The sequence below is a fragment of the Myotis yumanensis genome, unplaced genomic scaffold, assembly GCF_028538775.1.
Source record: "Myotis yumanensis isolate MYYU_CA2020_CCGP unplaced genomic scaffold, mMyoYum1.0.hap1 SCAF_2, whole genome shotgun sequence".
Classification (NCBI taxonomy): Eukaryota; Metazoa; Chordata; class Mammalia; order Chiroptera; family Vespertilionidae; genus Myotis; species Myotis yumanensis.
In genome coordinates, this window is record NW_027223753.1 from 95059527 (window position 1) to 95075969 (window position 16443).

General features: G+C 36.8%; 1 protein-coding gene across 1 annotated transcript in view; it reads left to right on the plus strand.

Annotated features, from left to right (window-relative positions):
• GMDS (GDP-mannose 4,6-dehydratase) overlaps positions 1-16443 on the plus strand; it is a 664099-nt gene that overhangs the window by 307932 nt on the left and 339724 nt on the right. Inside the window, exons 5-6 of the mRNA XM_070403469.1 lie at positions 4467-4659; positions 5470-5574. Of these exons, the coding sequence (XP_070259570.1) occupies positions 4467-4659; positions 5470-5574 (298 nt within the window). The remainder of the gene's footprint in view (positions 1-4466; positions 4660-5469; positions 5575-16443) is intronic.

Sequence of the window (16443 nt, forward strand, 5' to 3'; positions counted from 1 at the left end):
CATTATTGTCTGGGTCTATGTGTTATGTTTATACTAGAGGCCCGATGCATGAAAATTCATGCAAGAGTAGGCCTTCCTTCCCCCAGCACCCGGGACCCAGGCTGGCTTCCCTCTGGCCACTCCCAGACACCTGGGACCCAGGCTGGCTTCCCTCCAGACACCCGGGACCTGGGCTTCCCTCTGGCCTCGGATTTGTCTAAAAGGATGTCCAGAATGACGTTTGGAATGACGTCCGGAAAGACGTCCAGTCTAATTAGCATATTACCCTTTTATTATTATAGTTGTTTCTTTTTACTTAATCCTTTTACCTTCTTTCATCTAGTCCCCTAACCCCATTCCCCTCCGACAGCTGTCAGTCTGTTCCATGTATTCATGCCCCCGTCTCTCTCTCTGTCTCTCTCCGTCAGTTTATTTTGTTCTTCAGTTTATTTTGTTCGTTAGATTCCACATATAAGTGACATCATATGGTATCTGTCTTTCTCTGACTGGCTTATTTCACTTAGTATAATAATGTCCAGGTCCGTCCCATGCTGTCACAAAAGATGGGATTTCCTTTTTTTTAATGGCCACGTAACATTCCATCATGTAAATGTATCACAGCTTTTTAATCCACTCATCTACTGATGGTCACTTTGGTTGTTTCCAAATCTTGGCTATTGTAAATAATGCTGCAATGAACATGGAGGTGCATATATTCTTTCTAATTAGTGTTATGGGTTTCTTTGGATACATTCCCGGAAATGGGATCATTGGGTCCAAGGGCAATTCCATTTTTAATTTTCTGAGGAGACACTATACAGTTTTCCACAGTGGCTGCACCAGTCTGCATTCCCACCCACAGTACATGAGGATCCCTATTCTCAACATCCTCACCAGCACTTGTTTATTGATTTATTGATGATAGTCATCCATCTTTATTTTTCTTTTGTTTTTACTTCTGGCATTGTCTTTTACATTCTGCTCTAATATTTCTAGTTTCAGTTCACTGTTCTTCTGGTTCTCAGTCAATTAAACTTATATACAAGTCAGTTTTTCACCTAGATTTTCAAATTCATCTGTAGTGCATTGCCATGACATTTGAGCACTGATTCCTTGAGTGCTCTTCCACAGCTTTCCTCTCATACCACAGAGGTATGATGTGAACAGTTCTTGCCTTTTTCTGATGTGAACAGTTGGTGGTCAGCACCACCATTAGCTCCTGGTCTATTTTAGAAGAGAGTACAGTTTCTCCATCTCCTGCTTCCAAGTACATAGTTTGTTTGATGTCTCTCTTGGCCTTCTGGTGATGTCCATGTGTACAGTCATCTGTTCAGTGCTGTGAAGTATATGTTATGTGACTGACTAGTTGTTAGTTTCGTAGAAATCCGCAATGCCTCATTTCAACATTATTTTTACTTTTGTGTTCTAATCATCTATAATTATCAGCATTTCTTGTTTTGATGTATCATCAATTTCTTCTTGGATACTTGCATGAAAGCTTCCGGGTCCATTTTCTTCAGCCTCTAGTGGGAGTATAGACTTCAATGGTGGTTATGTTCATAGGTTTTCCTGGAAGTCTGATGTATTATTTGGTCAGATCCTGCATTGCAGTTCCTAACTGCTGTGCTACATCTTGCCATTTCATTTCTTTTGACATAATTTTGTCTTTCTTTAAATTCATCCATGTATTTTTCTTTTTTGTTTCAACTGAAAAGTCTGAAAGAAGTTAGGCTTTATTTATCAATTTCTTATGAAATGTTTTTTCTCCTGTGTTTGAATTATTCTTTACTCAAATTTTTATTCAAATACTTTTTTCAATTTATTTATGCTTTAGAAGATAATAGTTCTATTAACAGTTGTAGGATAGTTAAATATATGTTTTATTTAATTCATAATAAATAGATATAAATAGAACTTTTCTTCAAATGAATTTTCATTTTTAAATTCCAGGTACATTTGACTGTTATGTCATTCTAGGGAATTTAATGGTGAGCAGAAATAGTCAAGGCTCCGGCCCTTATGAACCTTACACCTTAGTATTAATTGGGGGTGGGGGGCGGGTATTTTTGTGTCTTTTCTTATTTATTTAACGTTTGGCTTATAGGTTTCAGATTTTTTAAAATGTGCATTCTTTTTTAATCTGTATTTTGAGGTAAGAGTACAGTAGGTAAAGAGGAAGTAGGAGGGAGAATTGGTGGCATAGTCCTGATAAATTGCTTGCACTATTGGTGAGAAAGTGAACTGGTGAGGCACTATGGAAAACATCGTGGAGGTTTCTAAAAAAATTAAAATAGAACTACCAAATCATTCAGCAATTTCACATTGGGGATTTATCCAAAGGAAATGAAAATACTCAGATATCTGTACCCCTATGTTCTTGCAACATTATTGATAGTAGCCAAGATATGGAAACAACCTAAGTCCATCAATGGAAAAAGAAAAAATCCTGCCATTTGCAATAGCATGGATGGATCTTGAGGACATTATGCTAAGTGAAATAAGTCAGAGAAAGACAAATACTTTAAGAACTCACCTATTTGTGGAATTAAAAAAAGGAAAAATTGACTCATAGATACAGAGAACACTTCGGTGGCTGCCAGAGGCAGGGTAGGAGTGGTGGGCAGTGTGCAAAATGGGCAAAAGTGATCAAAAGATACAAACTTTCAGTTATAAAATAAATAAGTCATAAAAATGTAATGTATAGCATGGTGACTATCAGTATATTTGAAAGTTACTAAGAGAGTATATCTTAAAAGTTCTCATCACAAGAAAAATATTTATAACTATGTGTGGTGATGATTGTTAACTAGACTTATCATGGTGAGCATTTCATATTATATATGGTACACTTATCAAATCTTTATATTGTATATCTGGAACTAATATAATGTTATAGATCAATTATATCTTGATTAAAACAACAACAACAACAAGATACCACACAATGTATGATGTCTATAACCAAAGAGACAGACTACTGGGTAAGGTATAGAGCAATTAGAGCCCTCATTAACTGCTAGTGAGAATGTGAAATGGTGCAGCCACATTGAAAAACAATCTGGCAGTTCCTCAAAATGTCAAACATAGTGTTACCAAATGACCCTACTCCTAAGTGCACATTCAAGAGAAATGAAAATATGGTATGTGAAAGAAGCCAGTCACAAAAGGACAAATAGTGTATGATTCTGTCTATATTAAATGTCCTGATTAGGTAAATGCATATTGACAGAAAGTTTTTAGTGGTTGTCAGGGTGGGAATGGGAAGATGAAAAGTGATTGCTGATAGGTACAGAGTTTCTTTTGGGGATGACGAAATGTTCTGGATTAGATGGTAATGATTACATACAGCTGCAAATATACTAAAAATCACTGAGTTGTAAACTACAAAAGGGTAAGTTTTATGGTATGTAAATTTTATCACAATAAATTATTTTTATAAAAGAATAAAATAGTCCCAAATTGTGCTTCCTTGGCTTTGAAAGTTTATGGGTGAAACGTTTCTGTTTTATCTCATGGCTACTCTGTGAGCTTTATTACAGGCCTACATAACATGAGTCTAGTGGTCTGAGTTAGGGCCCTGATTAACCATTGCTTACATTCCCTAAGTACTGTATGCATAGAGTACTGCTTGGGGGACGCCAGGACTGGGCAGTAATGAAGGCCAGTAACCTCTAACCCAGAGAAGGCTTCTTCCAGGTGAGCACCATAGGTTGTTCACTAGGCAGCAGGAAGCAGGTCTGCATAGTGCCTGGCTGTGTTTGGCAGTAAATAAACCAGTGACAAGGATTTTCAGCCTTATTATTTTACACAATTTGAATATTAGGTAAATTTGTTTATTGTGCTTACAAGAAAAAAGCATGTTATTTATTTTTAAAGATTATGTTAAAACTGTTGAATATTGAATTATCCCTTTACACCCTGTGGTTAGAAATCATTTAGTTCAATATATGTTAACGATTTGCAGTATTCAGTATGCCTCATAAGAAAAAGATTATTTATACATCCCAAAAGTCATTGTTGTATCTTAAATAAAAAATAAAACAATCATTTTTAATCAGCTGTTCTTAAGCTCATTTTCTCACACTTCTCTGTGGATACAATCAACTGGGACTCATTACAGATATGCATTCCTCAGCCCTCCCCCCAAACACTGGGCCTGTCTTTATTTTCCAGGAACACCCCAGGTGATGTCAAGGAGCTGGGCTCTGCACTTTGAGAAACACTGCCCTGGGGACTGCAGCCTAGAATTAGGACGTGAAGGGTGTGATTCTAGTGTTTTTCATTTTACCACATATATTTATTTCTTAAGGTATTTCCATCCACTTGGTGTTAGAAATAGATGATATCCACACTTTTATTCTATTAGGAAATATTTTCTCACAAGCATAGTTTTTCTATGTGTGTGATATTGTAAAAAATTTTTGTTAGCCATCAGCATCTTTGTTGCTGTTTCCCTTACTGTATCCCCTGCCTTCTGCTGTCTCCAGATTTCTTTTGACCTGGCTGAATACACTGCGGATGTTGACGGAGTTGGCACTTTACGGCTCTTGGATGCAATTAAGACCTGTGGCCTTATCAACTCTGTGAAGTTCTATCAAGCCTCAACAAGTGAACTTTATGGGAAAGTGCAAGAAATACCCCAGAAGGAGACCACTCCCTTTTACCCTCGGTCACCATACGGTAAGAATAACTACACACCATCTGCGCATGCGCCGTGCTCTCTATGGGTGTCGGCATGTGTGTTTCTGCTTTAATTCTGTTCATGTCTCATGGCTGAAGTCATTTGGGTGTGAGATTCACATTAAGATAGACTAAAGTGACTAGACTTGTTGAGAAGCATACCTTTATACATTGCTAACTACAGCGTTTGCTGCCATTGCCCCCAAGGTGAAATTATCACCTCACCTCACCAATTCATGTTCATTCAACCCTTTCATACAGATCACTCAAAGGAAAATTGGACCAAACATGATTCCTTTTTCTGAACTGTTGTGCTGAAGTGATAAGGTTTCGTGTTTTTTAATCTCCTGATGAAAGTTTCCCTGAGTTCGAACCCTTAAAAAGCAAAAACAAAACAAAAAAATAGAATTCAGCAATGAAATTTCTAAGCAGATAGAATATTAAGATCCCATATTTTTCACTTTCTAATTCCTTAGTACTAAGAAAAAGGGAATAAAATCTAAGAAGGTCCACTTGATAGATGGCACACACTGTAGTTGAAATCAGATTGTGAAAGAAAGAACCATGGATATTACAGAATTAAGCAATTCTTAAATATTTCCTTGTACACTTGATTAACTGGCAAAGGAACCTTTATTTTGTCTTTGGCATTTGACCCATTTTTTTTCTATCTCGATACATTATAGATTGTAATTCTTGAAAGTTGTTACTTGTTTAAGATGAGTAAAAATCACTGCTTTTTAATAATAAGACACTGTCTTTTGTAATTATTACTGTCTTTTATTTGCTTTTTAAAAAATATTCCAACAGGGGCAGCAAAACTATATGCCTACTGGATTGTGGTGAACTTCCGTGAGGCATATAATCTCTTCGCTGTGAATGGTATTCTCTTCAATCATGAGAGTCCTCGAAGAGGTTAGTAAATATATCATTGGAAAAGAGAACTTAAGATTTTAACGAAACAACAAAAATTGCATGCATATTTTGCCTTTGTAGTATATCAACTGTGGAAAATGTCTCATTTGAACTATTATGGGTGTCAGAAGTGATAAATGAAGAAAATCCAGCCTTAATTACTTATTACATTTTTTAGGTGGTGTTTTATTCTGACAAGAAAAACTGAATATTGTTCCAATTTTACCATGTTCATTGATAAGTCTTATCAAGCATATTTTCAGCCTAAATATTAGGAAGTTTTTGTGTGAATGAAAAGGAATAAGTAGTAAATGAGTACTTGTGTCTGGAAGTCACTGTTATTTATATACTCAACTTGTGGAATCTACATATATTTTTACTTTGAATCAGTTGGATATTCAATAGGTTTTGTAAATATTCCATTTAGACAGGCATCCAGAAATTACTATGTTTCTAGAGTATATTTTAAAATATACTTGAAATCACTTCTTTAGAAAGAATGCATTCTAAAATATTGATAAAATGTACATAGTAAATACATACATAAAGAGCACAGTTATTTATTTTCATTATCAAGTACTATGTACTGTACGTATTGTATGTGGTATAGTTTTATATGACTGTCTGCGCATTGGGCTTGCTTACCCTAGTCTCACCCACCACAAACACTTGAGTAATGTCTTGTGCTACAACACCAGTAGGTGATAGGAAATTTTTGGCTCCATTACAGTCCTATGGGACCACTGTATATGTGGTCGGTCCATCATTGATTGAAATGTCTACAGTATCTTGTATAAAAGTCACTTTGATGATTTAGTGCCATGATTGTAAAGACATCTTTGATTAGTTCTAAGAACATTATATCATCAGCCCATTTCAGTGAGAGAGGAAAGAGCTCTGGAGAATAGGAAAACCTGGATGCTCCAATGGGCACTGTCATTAGCTGTGTTATCTGGACTGGGTCCACAACCACACTGGATCCACAACCTCCCTCACAGTTGTATTACCTCAAACTCTGCTTCTCATCTATTACCACAGTTCAGATGAGAAGTGTTGGAGCATTTTGGTTGACTCATTATCAACCATCACAGCAAGAAACTATTAGTAAATTTATATTAATGCACAAGATTTATATTTTCCCAGGATAACAGGAGAGGGCTATAGTCTTCTTCTCTGGTCAGTCTAGATCTAGACTCCTGGCTTAATTATGAATGCCACATTTCATAGACTGTTTTGAAAAATTGGAATATATTCAGAGGAAGTCAATCAGAAAGGTGACTTGTCTTATGAAGAATACTAGCCAGACCCAGAAGAGTTTAGCTTAGAAAAGAAAAGACTACATGAGTGTTCCCAAAGCAGATAGTTCTGGCAGCTGCTCCAGGAAAGAGACAACAACAGGGTGGGAGGCAGATGTCTGCTCACCTCTGAGTTTCGAAAGTAGAACAGCTGCCTTCTGAGGGGTGAGGGGACTAAAAGTTTCCAGAATGACTGGGTACCACAACATTGAAAATAATAAAAAAGGAATTCCTGTCGTAAAAGATTTGACCACAAAGTCCTTCCAATTTCATGTCAGCAAACTTAGACGTTCTGTGCATTTCATGAACACATACTCTGTGAAATAAAATAAGGGGCTCTACAAATATAAGTAAAATGAACAGAATTATAGAAGTAATCTCACATAAATGGGAAGAGTTATCTCTGCTTTGGATCGCTGATGAACTCTAATTATGGCAGGTCAATTGGGCAAAGACATATGGAATAAAACTTTAGTGGCCCAGTGACCCAGTGGGAAAGCAGAACATACTGAAGTGAGGGTACAGGGTAGGGAAAAAGTAGACCCATAGCTATGAGTACATGAAACACAGTTCATTCTTATATTATTATTTATTTATTGTTGTATTATTTTTCATATAGACAACTGTAAATTCACTTCGCCCCACCCTGCATATTGTTCCTCTGTATGCCCAACGAAGATTGGCAGTACATAGTTAACCTAAATTCAGCCAGACTCTAAGTAGTTCATACAGTTATATTAATATGTTCTCAGTAACCTCTCAGCAAACATGGTTAGAGGCACAGCTATTCTTAGCTCATAAGGATTACTAATCAGAGAAGTTTCTGGGTGCTAGGATTTCCCCCTGCTCTCTCCCTCTCTGCTACTAGGTATAAGGCATTCTCTAAAATGATATCCCATAATCCTAAGTACTCTTGGTATTGCTTTGCTACAGAAGGTTAATTCCCTTTTTAACTACAAAGGGCATAGTTTTTAAGGCTAGGTCATCGATCATAAAGCATATTATTCTCTAGTTCTGGGGAAATGGGACTAAATTAATTTCCATCATCTTTGGCCATATGTACCCCTCCTCTGGCTTCCAATATCTTATATTTAGAATCATTATCAGTTTCTTTCAAAAAGACATATTTGTTAGTATTGTCTTGTTGTCTTTTCATAGTTTTTCTTTGAGACTGTTAGCAATATGGTAGATCTGCTGTTTCAAATATTGGGTTTTAAATAAGAAATTGTTTATTCCTATACTAATTTCTGATTTACTAAATCATGAGAAATTTTTACAAAACACGTGCATTCTTTACCATTTAAAATTATCTGTACAATCTAAGAATTTTTGTTAAATTTTACTATCACTTTGCCTTTTAGCTTGAGAATAAATGAGAAGTCCATGTTATAAGTTGTGTCATGCCCAACAACTAGTAATGCTTATAACTTTTTCAATGACATTTTATGTGATTATATAGCCACATAATTAAACACTGACACAAAAAAAGGTGAAAGTGACAGGTTTGTAAGGCATTTTTAGTGTCAGTACATTTTTATTTTATAATTGTGTAGGTAAAAAATTCCCAGGATGGGCCTTGATAGCATAAAGGCCCAGTCTGTCATCTCTTCCTCAAAAGGAAAACAATGAACAAGCAGCTAGAATCATTTTAAATTTAATTTTGTGGTTTTGGATGTCCTTAGAGGAAAAAGGAAGAGGAAGGATGTGGTGATTCTTGCTTATAGCATGTGGTAAGGGGGATGCTCAAGAAATCTGTTCAGATGGCCCTTGCCTTGTTAGCCACAAACATGTCTTACACATAGTTTGGGTTTCCATGTTTTTCTCCCTTTAACCTTTCTACCTGCAAAAAATAACTAAAATTCACTTGTTTTTAGGGTAGGGAAAAGTATTCTTAGTTGTAGAATGAAAAGTTAAATATAAAAATATCCCCCCAAATCCTCCACTTGCATATCTGATAATATATCAAACCGGTTTGGCTCAGTGGATAGAGCGTCGGCCTGCGGACTGAAGGGTCCCAGGTTCGATTCCGGTCAAGGGCATGTACGTTGGTTGCGGGCACACCCTCAGTAGGGGATGTGCAGGAGGCAGCTGGTGGATGTTGCTCTCTCATCGATGTTTCTAACTCTCTATCCCTCTCTCTTCCTCTCTGTAAAAAATCAATAAAATATATTTTAAAAAATAAATAAATAAAAATATTTGTTGTCTTTGTTTATGGTAATCACTTTGTTTTTTAAAAATTCATTTTAAAATTAAAATGCCCAATTAGAAGAGCCCAAATTGATGCAGCTCTTTTGCGACATATACTTTTTCTCTAATGAAAAATAATTGACAATGCCCCCTTTGACTGTATGAATAAAATTCCATGAGAATTCTGATTTTAAAAAAGAATGGAAGAAGTATTTTTTAATATAAAGCTATTTTAAACCAGAAGTTGGGAAACTGTGGTTCATGGGCCAAATCCCGCCCAACAGCCTATTTTTGTAAATAAAGTTTTATTAGAGCACAGCCATACCCAGTTGTTTACAAAGTATCTGCAGATGCTCTCACAGTGGAATCCTGGGCCTGCAAAGCCTAACATCCACTGTCTGGCCCTTTAAGAAAGCATTTTCTGGCCCCAGCTTTAGAATAGTTAGATCCTCAAAAAACAAAAACAAAAAAACAACAACAACAACAAAAAACTTTCAATTGGGCTTAACATGGGTTTCTCACAAGCTAGCAAGATAGTCTTAAAGAAAGATTTTCAATAAATGTTAAAGTAAAAGAAAGTCAATAGTTAACCCATCCATAAACAGAATTCCTGAGCATTTTGGTCAGTCTGTTGTGCTTATTGAAGTATGAGATGTGGAAACAGATAAACTAGGAACTTACCAACGACCTGTAGCAGAGTTCAGCACAAGCCGCTCTCGCTCCTCGGTTTGACTTCTCCCCATTCCAGTCCTTTGTGGTTTTCTTTTTAAGGTACTTGTTTTGTTAAAAGAAGTTTATAATACTGCTAAAGATAGTCTGGATCACCTGCGGTTGGCACAAAATTGACGTTCGGATATCATTGACCTGGGGAAAAAAAAAATCCATTGATCTAGGGACTTGGTCTCTGTTCCCCTCAGTCATCCATCCATCTGGCCATTCTTTCAAACAAGGCATGAAGATGCTTATGCTTTAGGTTTGCTTTTTATAAAACGAAGGCACTTCAGTAATATTGACTATGAATTAATAACAAATGATAGGTAAAATTAGCATATTAGCCTTTTATATGTATAGATTCTTATATCAATAGACTACTTCGACTTGTCCCAAATACAAGTTTGCTAACCTTTAAAAAACTATAAGTAACATCAATTTATTGTAAATAAAATAATATTGCAATTAAAAAACATTTTGTATCTTCATGAAGAGTGAACAAAAAAAGAGAGACCCCCATCTTCAAGTTTCAGCTGATAGAAAAATAAAAAAATAAACTTGACTTGATTTCCTCACTTTGATGACAATAGCACATAACAGTAAACTTTTTTTATTTAGAATGTGACTTTGTCATTTTCAAAATGAGTTCAGAATGAGTCTTAGGTTCCTACAGATAGAGAGTGGTGAGATTTCTCAGTGTCTGTGTCTTGAGGAGAACGCCCATACCAGGGGTCTACTTGGTGAAAGTTCTCTGCTACCTGGTGTTGCAGGTGGGGTGCCAGTATCTGCTGGTTCACAGTAGTGGGGCCGGTTTACTTTGACTCTCACATGGATCCTGCTGGTTTTGGAGAAGAAGGCCAATTTAAGAGTTCCAGTCTTTTTGTGAGGATATTTTTCTTTTGTTGACTTATTTTAATGTGTAAGTCATTAGGTAAGTCTGGACAATATAGTAACTACTACTTCTAGAATCAACTGAAGAAGTAAAGTTGGGCTAAGTGAGCCTACTCATTGTCCTTAGTGTACTAGCAGGGAGTCACATGCCATGATTGGCTTCATCCCTTGGATATCTTTAGTCTGAGTAAGAAATCACACTTATGCTAGCAGTATTTTTTCTTCTAGTCTACTCCCCCTGTTTCCCTCCTGCTCTCTTTCCCTGTAATCATTGTCCTCCTCCTGATCCCCATCCTCCTACTCCCCATCCTCCTGTACCTCTTGCTCCTCCACCTCCTTCTCCTTCCTCTTCCTCTTCTCCTTCTCCTTCTCCTTCTCCTTCTCCTTCTCCTTCTCCTTCTCCTTCTCCTTCTCCTTCTCCTTCTCCTTCTCCTTCTCCTTCTCCTTCTCCTTCTCCTTCTTCAGTGTTTAAGAATGGAACATTTACACAGCTCTGGATAAAGTAGGTTTTTTTCTTTTTTATTCTTCTTCCATCTTTGACTCCTAATTGATGTTTCTTCCATATGTGATATGTAACTATGCTACCTTCTCTGTGACCATGGAGCCTTATAAAGAGACTTCATCACTGCCTTCTTCCTTCAGGAGCTCTTCCGCCGCTGTACTCCCTATTTTTTTTGAAATCCAAGAAAGCCTAATGAATACCACTAAGAGGCTGATGCATGTATGTGTTTATTTTATTTTGTATTTCTTCCTTAGTCAAGAGAAACTTTTTATCATTTCCTAGCTGAGGGAATAATAGCAGTACATGCTCTTGCCCGGAATTGAACCTGGGATCCTTTGATCCACAGGCCAACACTCTATCCTCTCAAATAAACCAGCTAGGGTTCTAAAGGTATTTTTGGAGGCATTTTGACTAACTTGTTTCACTTATACACTTCTTTATGTGTAGGGATGTATCTAATTTTTAAAAACATATTTTAAAGAATGTGTAGTTTATATTCTTTATTTGAAAGAGCTTTGAGGGAATAGACAGCATCTACCTGTATGTTTTTTCCCTAAGTAAACTCAGAATTTATAAGATAGAAAGGAATTTAAAGATCATTCTATCCCACTTATTTTATCAATGAAGAAATGATGCACTTGAGTTGTCCCAGGTCACAAAACTAACACTTGTCCACACTGAGCCTAAAATGTAACGGTGCAGTTCTGGGGAAGGAAAGACTGACTTTAATATTCATATTTGTAGACATAGCAACTGGAACAACTAAACCCCCATGAGGCAGCGCAGGTTACTCATAACTTGTAGTGAAGCAAGTGGAAAAGTTGGAAATACATCTGAATTGCTCTTATCTTTTCTAAAAGACATTACTTAGTTTGATTAAAGGCGATATTTTCAGATCGTTAACAGAAATAATTAAAATAAACAGTTTTATAATATTAAAATGTAAATAAGGTATGAAACAACTTCTCTTATTTATGACCAAGAAGTTGAAAATGAAGAGAAGTAGAACTAATAAAAAATACATTGAAAATCATGTGACAATAAGAAGTTATAAAGTACTTTACATGTGCCCATAATTAACAGTTTGACTACCACAAATTGTTGGGTACTGATGTTGTTTATATATTGAACTATTTTTAGATGACACAGCGCATTCCTCTAAATATGGGCTTCATACGAAATCATACATATCAGTCTAAACACAGTATTCACCTAGCTGAGAGAATCTGACATCTTAAAGTTCATGAACTTGTGGTTTTGAGTTTTAGACTTAAAGTTTTTTTTCTAGCGACCAATTGTTTTACTTCTTAAAATGTTTAACTATATTTACTTACTTACTTACTTACTTACTTATTTATTTATTTATTGACTAGAGGCCCGATGCATGAAAATTTGTGCAAAAGTAGGCCTTCCTTCCCCCGGCTGCTGGCACCGGCTTCCCTCCAGCACCTGAGATCCGGGCTTCCCTCCTCCGGCCGTCTGCAGGCACCCGAGACTCAGGCTGCTTCCCTCCTCTGGCCGCCCACAGGCACCCGGGACCTGGGCTACCTTCTCTTGGGCCACCCACAGGCACCCGGGACCCTGGCTGGCTTCCATCTGGCCTTGGCTTGGTCAGGAAGGACATCCGGAATGACATCCGGAATGACGTCCGGAAGACGTCTGCTATAATTAGCATATTACCCTTTTATTATTATAGATTTACTTATTTATTGTTTTTGATCCTCACCCAAATAGTGAGAATATTTTTTCCATTGATTTTTAGAGAGTGAGTGGAGAGAGAGTGGAAGTGGGGGTGGAGGCGGAGAGACACATCAATTGATTGCGTCCACACAAACCCTGACCTGGGCCAGGGATTGAGCCTGAAACCCAGGTATGTGTCCTTGACTGTCAGTGGAATCCACAGCCCTCTGGGGCACAGGCCGATGCTCTAACCATTGAGAAACACTGTCCAGGGATATTTATTTATTTTTAAACATCTATGGCCACCTAATTTCCCTTTTTTAAAAAAGAAATATTTTTATTGATTTTAAAGAGAGAGGAGGGAAGAGGGAGAGAGAGAAACATCCCTATGAGAGACAAACATCAATGGGTTGTCTTGCATATGCCCTGACTGGGAATTTAACCCATGACCTTTTGGTGCAGGGATGACACTCAATCAACTTAGCCACACTGGCCAGGGCTAACTATATTTATTATCATAAATTAATCTTCACAATTTTAAAAACATTATTTATGTAAAAATTAATTACTTACGTCAGTAAAATTTTGAATAATTTTCTTCATTTTTAATAGATTGTTCTTTATTCATTGCTTTAAACATAAGATTAATATTGAAGGATAGTGGCTCTCAATGGGGGGTTGAGAAATGAGGATGGGAGAGTGATTTTTGCTCCCCTGAGGACATGTGAGAATATCAGGAGATATTTTTAGTTATCACAACTGGAGATGAGGGATGGTAGCAGCCTGGGTTGCTGCTAAACATCCTATCATGTACAGGACAGCCCCAACAGCAAAGAATTACCCAGCCCCAAATGTCAGTAATGCTGAGGATGAGAAATATTGCTCTGATGTTACCACCAATTAGACAAATGTCATCAGTGAGACCAGGATCTTCTCTTCCTTTACATATTCCTTTACTTTGCAATGAATCCTTCCTAGAGCTTTAGCAAACATTCACTGAAATAGGGAGGAAAACATCCTAATTTAAATACCTCCATGTGAGACTCTTCAGGCCTTAAGTATTCTGGTCAATGGCAGGTATTGCCCATGTTGGGGAGTGTAGGTAACAGAGTTGTCATCTCGGGGCTCTCCTCATCATTTGGACAAGTCTCACTTCAGTACTCACTGGTCTACAGAATGTCCAGGTGGGCCCATGATTCTCCCTTCACCCCCAGAATAAATGAGCGTGATCAGCTTTGGTTATAAATTATAACAAGAACAAAGCTTTCCTTTGGGAATAAGTTATAGCGCCCATGTTCTGGCTTTGCTATAAGACAACCATTAAAATGGATTCAAGATCACCTTTCATATGCATAGCATTACAGTATTATTAATGTTAGAAGGTCACTTTATTGGATGATTTTTCTTTAAAATTATTCATTCCTAGCTGGTTTGGCTCAGTGGATAGAGCATCAGCCTGTGGACCTAAGGGTCCCAGGTTAGATTCTGGTCAAGGACACATACCTTGGTTGCAGGCTCCTCCCCAGCCCTGGCCCTGGTCGAAAACACATCAGCGTTTCTCTCTGTCTTTCCCTCTCTCTCCCACTCTCCCTAAAAAATCAATGGAAAAATATCCTTGGGTGAGGATTAACAAAAAAATTAAAAATAAATAAAATTATTCTGATTCATAGATATTTTAGTCCTTTAGAAGATAATAGAATTCATGACATAAATAACTATAACTTGTTTTTATTTAATAACAGTAGGCAGAAAGTACTCTTATTCCCACAACTCTCCCTGCCTCCCTCTCTCTCCATCTCTTTCTCTATGTATGGGTATGTAAATAATCTTTTTACAAATTACTAAGTTAGTATTTGCTAGTCTGAATAGCAAATTCAATTCTTGTTGCTATACAAATACGAAGAAACAAGCAAACCAGTATCTAACAGCCCAAGATTTTATTTGTATTTCTAGCTATTAAAGGTATTTTGTGGTTTTTTTAAGTGAGCATCATAGCCTTAATTTGAAAAAATAATTTAGCTGCCATTGTGAAATCAGGGAATGAAGTAATTTCATGTCTAAGTTCAGCAGAACATTGTAGGTTGTACATAACACCATTTGGTCTGTGTATCAATGGTTAAGTTATTGGCCACTCACCTGGGACCCGCCGGGTTCTAGGTGGCCTTTCTGGTTGGGTACAAAATGACATCATCTGGTGTGTAGACTGTGTACTTCATGGATGACATTCACACTTAGAGAGCACAGAACTGCAGGCCTGTATTATTCTTTGCCTAGAGATGAGGTGTAATTGCTCAAACATGAAAGACTGTTGAAGCAATCGTTGGTCTCATTGAGGTGGTTATTACCACTAAACTAAGTTTTTTACCACCTACTAAGGTGAGGCTTCTAGGATTGTTAAATTTATTTTTTTAATGTTTTGTAATTTCTGTGATATTAACATTTGAAACCAAACTGATGACTGTCCGGTCTCACAGAATACAGCTCCCACAATGGTGTATGAGCAGGCAGGGCACACAGTGGTTAAGAATATGTTAAGCCACTCAGATCCAGGCCTGAATGGATTCAGTTTGGACATGTTACTTAGGCCTCAGTTTCCTCTTTTGCATTGATAATAATGCCTACCTGCCAGGTGCATGTTTAGGATCAGAGGCAGTACACTTACCTGTGGGTTCATTGTGAAGGGAATCAAGAGAGCATATGTGACAAAGATGAAAATAGTACCTGGTAGATTTTGATCATTTGTTTGTTTCCTTTTCCCTCCTCTTGTCTTCCCTGTTCCTGTATTTTCAGTGCTGAGTCTTAGAGCATTAATTTCCTTACTTCTCCCCTTCGTGAAAAACTCTTTTGGAATCCTATTTGTGGGATTCTGGTGGCCATTGGCATGAGATTAGGATGGTGAGAAATGTGGATCCAGATGGGCCTGCCAAGTACTGATGGCTCTAAACCAAAAATTGAGAATATATTAATGATGTTTACAGATGAATTAGAGTAGTCACTGAGACATCCATGAGCTGCAAAAAGAAAAACTGTAAGTAGTATTGGAGAATTGCTGGACTCACAGGAAGAACTGTTTATTAACAAGGGTTCTGGCAATTAAACCAGGGAACATGTTTAAATTAGGGAAGTCCACAAGGATGATAATGAATATGGAAGGATATGGGTAAACACCAGAGGTCTTTGAAACACCTAGGGAAAATTAATGAAACCTTCAAGTATTTTTTAAAATGATTCAGATATTTTAATTAATGGTCTTATAAAAATCTTATGTGAATTACAAAATCTTGTCTTATCAAAATAATTACAAATCACAAAAAACACTTTTTTGATATACTAAGAAAAAAAATACAATTATACTTTAAATTTTTTAAATTATAAGATAAATTACGAATTTTTTTCAAAATGGCATTTTCCTCCCCAAATTTAGTTTGAGTCAAAGCTTTCTTCTTACCATTTATTATGGAATTTTGTTTCCCCATTTATTATTTTTTAAATTTATTTTTATTATTTTATTATTATATTTAATCTTTATTGTTCAGATTATTACAGATGTCCCTCTTTTTCCCCACCCATAGCTCCCCTCCACCCTACCCCATGCCCTCGTCC